Consider the following 10,014-nt stretch of genomic DNA (forward strand, 5'->3'; position numbering starts at 1 on the left):
AGATAGGAAGACTGGTCTGCAGCAGCTCTTAATTAAACAGAATAATATCGGGGCCTAGAAATGAGCTGAAAACTGTTAACACTAACACTATTATATCTTCAGAACCAATATTGTACCATTAGTGTCAAGTTGCATGTGGGCTGTTCATAATTATTAATCATATATAGATTTGATAATTGTAAAGATCAAAATGATTTTCCCCATTTAGTTTTGCAGAGAAAAGCCAGATGCTCCGAGGATTTTTAACATTGCTGCTTTCGACCACAAGAGGGAATAAGTTCTCTGTGAACGCCACATAGAAGGCTTTCATAGTATGGCCCAATAGAGAGAAACAATTACGGTCGACATCTTTTTGTTTATTAAAATATAAGCATTTTGATAAAAAAAAAAAAAAAAAAAGATTATCCAATGGATCCACATGTATTGTACTTGCTATCCAGTCTAGCAAGTCATGTCTGTGTTGCATACATTTTCTTGCTAAAGTCTGAATTCTAATCATATTTACCCAGGAAAATAACACAGATGAGTTTATGTTCAGATGTTCTATCTAACATCCATTAACTGTTCCTACACCCAGAAATTAAATTAGCCTCTATATTATTCTATAAAACACAAATTTATATCACTGACTAAACCAGTTTACTCTATCATAATCATGAATAGCAGAATTAAAGTGCCCCAGTTACCTCAATATTTGAAACAGGTTAATATCAGACAAAGACTGCACAATGTTATAATTGTAAGCGTCACCGTCTAAATTCAATTATTCAGATCAATCACCAGAAGTCACGTGACTCGCCCCAACCACTCTGTGAGGCTTTGGTTCTGAGTTCACTTGCAGTGGGTTAGTATGTGCAACATGTACTGACCTTGATATTGTTGCGAACATGCATCACCCATGTACCTATACTAAAAGCTGGTAAGATAATCCGGTGAGATTTTTTATTGTTATTATTTTTTGAATTCCTATACACAGTGTTGAAAGAGCATGCTTAAGTAGTATGTACACCATATTGGATCAAACACCAGACCTTGAATATTTTACCTCCAGGGGTTCTGTGTGCAGGCATATCTGACTCATAATTATCATAAACTCAAGTGAAGCGTAGATGCCATTTTGAAACAATATGTCTAGTAGTTGAATAATTCACAGCTCGATTTGTGATACACAGATTACGCAAGCATGTATTTGAAAGAAACAAAATTTAGTTATCTTTTTTCATTCCAGACAACCTACAGCAATTTAGCGATAGTTCACTGCAGTACTACCTATTAAAATAATATTATAGGCCTAGAATGCACATTATACCATAAATGGTATTTTGTAGTACTTTCTTTTAAATCTAGAATGCCTGTGCTTACATGCAATTATATTCATATTTTAATTAATTTTTTAATTTGTTTTAGCAAAATGTCATCTAAATGTCATTGCTAAAGAGACAATCAGAAGAGTTTGTGGCCCCAATAAATGTGCTTGGCATTTGGTATTTGCCTCAAATTTCAAGGGCAAGGATTGTTGCTTACAAAAAGTACAAACATTTATCATTGGTTACAAGCAGGTAAACTACATGGACAACCCCAAACTGTTTATGGCACACAACTGTATAGAATGCCTTTGAATGCTGTAGCCTTTAAAATTCACTTCATAAGCCCAAACTTGTTCCTGCACAACAATGCTTCTGTACACAAAGCAAGTTCTATGAAGATATAATTTGCCAGGTTTGTAGTGGAAGAACTCAAATAACCTGAACAGCACTCTGACCTCAAACCCACTGAACACCTTTGGGATGAACTGAAATGCTGACTCCACCCCAGGCCTTCTCACACAACATCAGGGCCTGCCTGCACTCAGGGGGAATAAGCACAGTTGCCCACAGCCATGCACCAGTATCTAGTGGAAAGAATGGAGGTTGTTATAACAGCAAAGGAGGGCTAAATCTGGCATGGGATGTTCAAAAATCATACATGGGTATGCTGGCTAGATGTCTACAAACATTTGGCCATATACTTTATATATATTGCCTGTACCCATCTTCTAACATTACCATTATTAATAGCTAATGTCTTGGCTGGGAATATTGCTGAGCCTCCAACTTTATTTGCTTCAGTATCAGCCTCAAAATGTACATTTGAGGCCATTCCCACTTTACAATTATTTGCACTCTGAAGCAAACACGTTTTAAAAAACAATGAAATGACTATTATTATTCAATTATCAGATTATGACCTAGTTTGAGCAAAAGTTCATTCTGACTAGCTTCAATAGATTTACTCTATTCTTACTGTTCATACATAAACATTTTATATGGAATACTGAATAGGAGGCTGCATGTACATGTAGCTATTGATTAACATGGGCACATGCTAGAAGATTCGTTATTGGGTTGTACACCGTGTCTGGTTTAAAACCAACTACTTGCGAGGTGTACTGAATGTTGTGATTATTTAAGAAAGTCACAACAACATAACTGTAATATCTGTTTTATATCTGTACTGACTGACAAGTGTACAATTCCACACCCTTGTGTGTCATTTCTCAGAATTCCTAACCAAATAATCCTAGTTGAATATTTAAAATGGAAAGGCAACAGTGTTTACTAATTTAAATGTACAGTAAATGTCCAATTATATGCAAACATGATATCTGATCCAATTTGGATTTACTTTGATGATCAAATCTAAAATCATTTGATGATTCCAAGAACCCTTTATTGAATTGCCTATAAATGCTTTGTCTATACAAGGGCTGCCTTTAACTTAAAAGCTCATGTTTTTCATTCCTCTCCTTCTTTCTTCTCATGCTTATCTAAATCAGTACTGACTGCAGTCTGCTTTGTTTCCATGCACCCAGTAACAGATCTGAGCAAATTTCAGGGGAGTGAAACGGACGGCTACATTGTAGTCACGGCTTTCACCGTTGATCTCCAACCATTGGTGTCCTGAGAAGATGCCAATCACCTTGCGCTCCCAACGCTCCAGAACATCATCCCATACACGACCATACACCCCAGACCCACTAGCCCCAGGTCTTGCATCACAATGCTGGTATATTAGATCATTACTCTCATCTTCTACAGGGCAGAAACGATACACAAGCTCTCCTGGCCTATCGCTGTCAAACCCAGAGAAATGGATGCGTTTTCCAGCCAAATCATTAGAAGAAGGAGCTACAGCAAGGCGCATAAATGGGCGGCGATGTGGCCAACGCAGTTCCAAAAGGGCATAGTCGTAATCCATGCTGACATCCTGGGGTCCTTGTATCCATCCTTTAGGCACACGTGTCCGCCGAACTCTCACCCAGCGCACCAAGGCCTTTTTCATGTCTTCTGTGGTATTAGTAGCTGAAGGTGGTATGAGGAAACCAACTCTGAGCTTACGTGCACCTTTGACATAATCTTTTCCATCATGTACACAGTGGGCAGCGGTCAGCACATGTTGTTTGGATACCAGAACACCAGTGCAGCCTGTTGAGATGCGTACAGCTGTGGAGAAGGGGTAATCCAACAGGAAGTGGTCACCACGAATGTTGAAGCGTCCATCTGCACCATAGATTTGCCTTCTTGTTCTTTTGTGAGGGAATGTGAGTTTAGGCTTCCTCTTGATGGACAGTGCAGAAGAAATGTTGCTGTCAGCATCATCATCTTCTAGATTGACAGTGGTTAGTGTACGTGAGCCATCCGCATACAGTGTTTCGAAGGCCAGCTGCTCAGTTAGATGTTCTTTGTCAATGTCTTCTACCTTGTGGTAGCAGCTGGCATTGCAGTGGGTGGTAAAGTCCAGCTGGGCCTTTGCACTGAAACGGGAACGAGAGAGAGCCAAACTGGTGTGAGGCACCAGAGATGGGATGTGTGGATTCAGGGACAAGTCAGTGGATGCGCTCATTGACAGAGAAGACTTGGATAGGAGAAGTAAGAGGAGCTGACCAACAACGTAGAAACGTGCCAAGCTCGATCTCCAGTAATGCGCCATGGCTAAGAATAGAAGAACCTGAAATTAGAGCAAGACATACTATTTACAACACGACTGCAGCAGTTTATCAATACATTTTATTTGGAATATTACACACTTAGAATAAAAAAATGACATCTAGAACCCTTAAGTGTAATTTGATTGTCCTTCCAGTGGAACCCTTACATGTTCTTTTAGCAAGTAGTTCCAAGTATAAAACCTATACATCCTCATAGAACCGCTTTCTAGTGTATGGTTAAAGTATGCTTTTAATCTCAGAAATGGAACTAAAGTGAATAAATGTTTAAAAGATCAATCGTATCAAATCTGTTCTCTAAATACATCCATGACTTACTGAAACACAAGAAACTTCATTTATCTTTTCATTACCATTTATTTCATACTCCTTTTATAACTCCATATTTTGTGAGAAATACAAGAAGGCTCCTTGTCATGTCTTATACACATTATATTAAGCAAATGGAAAATAAATCATGTTCAGACAAGACTACAGACATCTACACACTACACAGTATAAGAGTTCCAAAGATTTTACACTTTTTTCAGGGACATTTTATTAACCATTTAAAATTTTAGTGCTAAATTTGGCCAAATTATATTACATTAATTCAACCAGATCAATTAAATCAATCAAAATATTTTAGAATTAGAACTGATCATAGAATAGTTTTTTGTCAGTTTTCTCTCAACTGATCACCACAATTTTAAAGCCGAACTACTGAAATATAACTAGTAATTATATTATTATAATTTGCCACCACTGACTGACAACAACTAAGACCGGTGATGCTTTATAGTTTGGTATCCAAATATTAAGCAATAAGATAGGATATTAAGATAAAACACTTCAGTGACATATTAATACAAAGTTTATTTTTCTAAAACAGAATTATGTAATTGAGTTTGCAGGTTTCATCCTTCAGAAGCAAAAGTACACTAAACTAAGTTCAGAAAAGTAAGCACTGTCCTATTCCACAACGTGTCGTGGGCCCATATTTGACCCCTGTGTACGCCTCCCTGGAAATCTCGAGAACAACCTGTTTCCCAGCACCCAAAACTCACTTCGTCTTTTATGTTTCACATGGTGAATGGTTGTCCAACGCCTAACTCGTCTTGTTAAATTCAAGGAAAACACAGCATGTTTACATAGCTTCACTTGCATTGAGGCTGTACAAACCATAAAGTGGTACGTGCAAATGCTCAAGTGGATACTTGCAACGAGAAGATCGTCACCTCGGCAATGTAAACAGTCTCCCAGGTTACGAAAATGGAGCCAATTAAACTCTCGCATAAACATGGTCATTATATTAATTATGGATTACTATAATTACGCACGCGCTCCAACAATCGCCGTTATTCTACTTTTGCGCACGGTCTTGTATCAGTAAGTGATGTTGATAATGCGGCCAACAATAAAGAAATTAATCAGTGATATTGAACAATCGTAATTAAAAGAACTTAACCTTTAAAATGGTGTCTTAAAAAAGTTTCTGTTCAAATCCAAATCACGTCTTCGTCTTCAAGTGCACCGGCTATTCGTGCTCTGGTGTTTCCTCCCATTTCCACTTTATGCGCGTCTCCACTTAAATGTCACACGTTTCCAGAAAAAAAAATCACTCCACACTAACACGCAGATATACTCCACTTGCAGGCTTTTAGTCTAGTCTATTACACATCTGTACTCAAGTCCTATAAGATGAATCGGTTTCCTGGAGAAAGGCAGGACAGTATGTGTGTTGCCTACTGAAGTCTCTTCAGTCAAATAGGCAGAGATGAGTTTGGCGCTGCAGTTTAACCTCGTGGTCCTAGCGCCGCTGCGTGAGCGCGACCTGAGTACGATACGATACGATACGATACGAAAAGATGTGGAAATTTAGTGTTAGTCCATTCTATGTGCTGTTAACATGAAGAGCACTCGTGTTTAAAACAATGGAACAAAAATAAACCCGTCATTTACTCATCTGGTCTTGAGATCTGCAGTCTTAATGTGATGTAGTGTTTTGCAGGTGAAATAATGCCACTTTGACTAAAGAGGGTTGGATAAATTGTCAGAATCTGAGTGGCCTCTGCTACACCTCTTGATGGCATAAAATTATTTGAAACTCTCAGGACAGCTACAAATATGGAAGAGGAAAATAAAATACTACAGTAGCATAAGCTGACAGTGAGGCTATTTCTTGTAATCATGTGATTCAGTTTTCTGCACAGCACAGTATAACGGTTTCTTAAAATGCAAATCTATCATAAGAGGATGGAAAATGTCACCATACAGTCTGTTGTAGGGTTTGGTCAAGGTTTCTATTGGAATCATCACATATCATGGAACAAGTAAGAACCTTAAAATATCATTTAAGTCTCACAGTCTAAAACCAGCTTAAGGGGAAATCGCAGATAAATGGATTTTCCAGATTTTATAATTAGCCCATGAAGCATAATTGGATCTACAATTAGAATCAAATGTCAGATTAGATACAGATTAGTTAGACATGTTGTTCCAATAGATGTTTTTTAAAAATAATGGCACCATGAATTTCTAGGTATGTGCCATATTTTATATCAATAAAAATGTGTTCCATTGCTATTGAAACTACCTAATGTAGCAATCAGTAATTGTAAATTCAGTTTCATGTCTGCCAGAGAACCACATCTGGCAACCCCAACTGACCCTAGAAGATGATCTTTTACTGCTCAGATTTGTGTTTGATTGTGCCTCACTTGTAAACCACTTTACATAAAGTGTCTGTCAAATGAATAGCTGTAAATGTATTTACAGCTGGACTGAATCAGTTAAAAGGAATATTTTCAGAAATACCTGAATCTAGGAATATCATTGCATTTGCTTCTTGAACCACCTATCAAAGCAGATTGTGACCTTCTGACCTTGTGCTCAGACACTGCTTGTCCCATCATACGCTATATGGCTCAAGCTTTTTAGACATGACCATAGCATTCGTACGTGCTTTTTAAACATCCCATTCAAGATTTATTTCCCCTTCTGCAAAAAAAAAAAGCCTCCACTCTTCTGGGAAGGTTTTCCACTACATTTTGGGGTCACTGAGCACTGACGTCTGTGAGGAGGTCCGAGGCACACTATATCCTGTACATTTGTGCACTTCCAACTTTGTGGCAATAGTATGGGGAAGACACACACATGGATGTGGTGGCCTGGTGTTCACATATTTTTGGCCATGTAGTATTAGTCCATACAGACTACATTAACAGAGAAATGCAAATGTACAACTGTCTTTAAAACAGTTTTAATTGTGTTTTAATTGATTGGATTGCTCTTACTTCATTGATTGTGTCAACATCTGCACAGCACCATTAACTTTCTACAATAAGGTGTCTTTTATACAGCAGGCTGATCAAAGTTTTTTGTTTCTAAAAATGTTGTTGTTGCTAAAAAAATCTTGGCTCTGGAAGTTTCAGATAATTAATTCAGGATCTGGGGAACATGGGCTCTGTAACACATTAAATATTTTATTTTTTATTTAAAGAGCTGTGAATTTGCCCAAGTTACAGTATTCTGCTATCTAAACACTGAATTGTAGTGATATTTGGGTAAGTGCAAATGTGGGAGCCCACAGCACAGCTTGGTGCAGTGATAGGATCATTCAACAGCCTATGGGTCATTGTGGGTAAGCAACATGTGTTCAGTTTGTTTTGGCACTGACTCCTTCAATATCTTGTGCTCAGATATTTTCAAGCACATTTCCCCTAACATCTACAGATTTTTTTTTATTTGCAGCACAAATTGTTCTAAAACACTGATATGTACCATGCTATGTCACAGTTTATTATTAAATGTTGGGGTGAGCTCAAGGAACACAACTCTTCCAGCCAGCAGGAATGCACCACCTTGGACTGTCCCCAGCACCATGTACAGTGGAGCTCTTGTTCTTGACCTGTCCTGGGCTGTGGGAGGGGCGAAGGGTGAAGAAAAAGCTTACAATGAGTTGGGAAGTCTGTTAATGTGTGCCCTTTTCCTGCCGAAAGCCAATCTTTTATCACCTCCAGTTTCAGATATGAGCCCTGGGCCACAGAATCTTTGACTGGTTCTAAAGGTCCTTTCCCTCACTGTTAACTAAAGCAAACAGAAATTAAATTTTAGAGATAGAATGTGATGAAAAATGTATTATAGATTAGCCATACCTTTATATATCACATCATACTTAATTCAGAAAGATGAAACTACCCTTTGGGTAGTATAATGATTGCTAACTGATTTAGATTCAATGCATATTAATAAAAAAATTGCAAGGAAAAGTACTGACAAAATCTATGCATTAACCGAGCAAGCATACCTTAAATTGCCATGGAAATGCTTCTACCACCAAAAACACAAGTCAGGACATGTGTGGATGAGTTCTGAAACATTCTTAACTTAATATCCATTACAGGTGAACTCAGTGTCCTGGGACTTGTCATGCAATACAAATATCGATCTATTCAGAACTGTGCTGTGTAACCGAGCAGGTGCGTATACACACACCTCTATTTTCTCAGAATGAGCCAGAGAATTCAGCTTTATAGCCATCAGCCCTTTGTGGAGTTTGTTAACAACACCAGAAGGCTTCCTCTGCATTTTGTAATCTGATAATTGGCATCAAATTGAAGAGAGAGAAATAGAAAGAACCATTTTAGAACAATAAGCACTGAGCTTGACCCTCTCTCGCCCTGTTCACTGTCACTCATGGACTCAGGAATGTGAGGCTTCCAGTTACGGCAGGAGACCTGAGCCATGAACCCAAACAATGTCTCCTTTCTGCACCCTTTTATGCCTCGTTTTTTATCATCCTTTTAATTTTTTTTTTATTAGTCTCCATGTGTTTTACACCAAAGGGCCCCTTGTCCATGCGTTAAGACCATATCTTCATTTTCTACCATTAGTTTCCTCTAAAAAAGGCTTACTAGGTACCACTATGGAATTATTCTTTTCTAATTACACTTTCCTTATTTTCTTCACTTTCCTCGATTACCCAGCCATCTCCCTACTCTAGATGTACATAAAGAGTTATTCTCTATTTTGACAGTTTGTTTCTTGTATTAAACTGAACCAAAGACGATTAAATCATATGTGGCTATCTAAACCAAGTTAAACTGGGAATAATCCCAAGTTATTATTCAATTTCTAGTCCAAAAAGTTAGTATAATTTTGCCTAAAAGACAGCTTCTAAAGTTTGCCAGTTAAATGGATGTTCACAGGACAGAGTTTGTCGAAAGCAATAGGTAACAAGGATCATTCTTAATTTATTTTGAAAATACCTAAATAACATTGTTTATGTTCAAAACATTGCTTTAGCCAGATTTCATAGCTTAAGGTGATGAAATTGTTGAAAATTATTTCCAGACATTATGTATAAGATGGAAATATATGAGATGGAAATGACAACTGTTAAATTATGTACTTCATTTAGTAACCCTTAAAAAAGGGGTTGTGGCCACTACTTTGAAACAGTCAAAAATCAATTGGTTTCAATTGTCACTTTAATCTAGGAGACAAGAAAGTCTTAACCTTCAGTCCAAAGCTGAATAATGAATGGAATATACACAGCTATATCAAATGTTAATTTTCCCAGTTCCAGTAGCCATAGGATATAAAACATTGCACTACTGCATGACTCACTATGAAAAGATTTTTATTGTCCAACCACCATGCTTACAAGCCTGACATTTTATGACATCATTACAGAATATGCAAAATATATCAGTTTTTCCATCAAGCACTTTTTGGCCAGTCTGCAGAAAAATTCTGTCATGCAAATTAACTTTTATATTTATTCCACTTTCCCTAGTCTGTACTCTTTTGCAGCAATGTGATACCATCTCATTTAATACAGCACTGTTGTTATGCTGTTTAAGTTAAATAAAACAATATACTATATTCAAAAATGAGTAAAGATTTGTTTCAGTGTGATGTTTGTCTCAGTGTGATAATGCTGAAGGGAATGCTGGGATGGACAGTTTCTTCACTAGACAATCACTCATGTACATACAATCTCTCAGATGGTCTCTGTCCTTCATGGTCACATTTTTACATCAATG

At 37.5% G+C, this 10,014-nt stretch overlaps 1 protein-coding gene across 1 annotated transcript; it reads right to left on the reverse strand.

Moving 5' to 3' along the window:
• Positions 1-325: 325 nt before the first annotated feature.
• On the reverse strand, positions 326-5,835 carry prss23 (serine protease 23). The gene is made up of 2 exons (XM_060885582.1): positions 5,433-5,835; positions 326-3,987 (listed from the first exon to the last, which is right to left on the reverse strand). The coding sequence occupies exon 2, from the start codon at positions 3,967-3,969 to the stop codon at positions 2,812-2,814; it is 1,158 nt and encodes a 385-aa protein (XP_060741565.1). The 5' UTR covers positions 3,970-3,987; positions 5,433-5,835; the 3' UTR covers positions 326-2,811.
• Positions 5,836-10,014: the final 4,179 nt, after the last annotated feature.

Source organism: Tachysurus vachellii, chromosome 13 (assembly GCF_030014155.1).
Source record: "Tachysurus vachellii isolate PV-2020 chromosome 13, HZAU_Pvac_v1, whole genome shotgun sequence".
NCBI lineage: Eukaryota > Metazoa > Chordata > Actinopteri > Siluriformes > Bagridae > Tachysurus > Tachysurus vachellii.

Bases quoted from the DNA above. Each gene is read 5' to 3' on its own strand.
- prss23 (XM_060885582.1), bottom strand. From the start codon at position 3,969: ATGGCGCATTACTGGAGATCGAGCTTGGCACGTTTCTACGTTGTTGGT.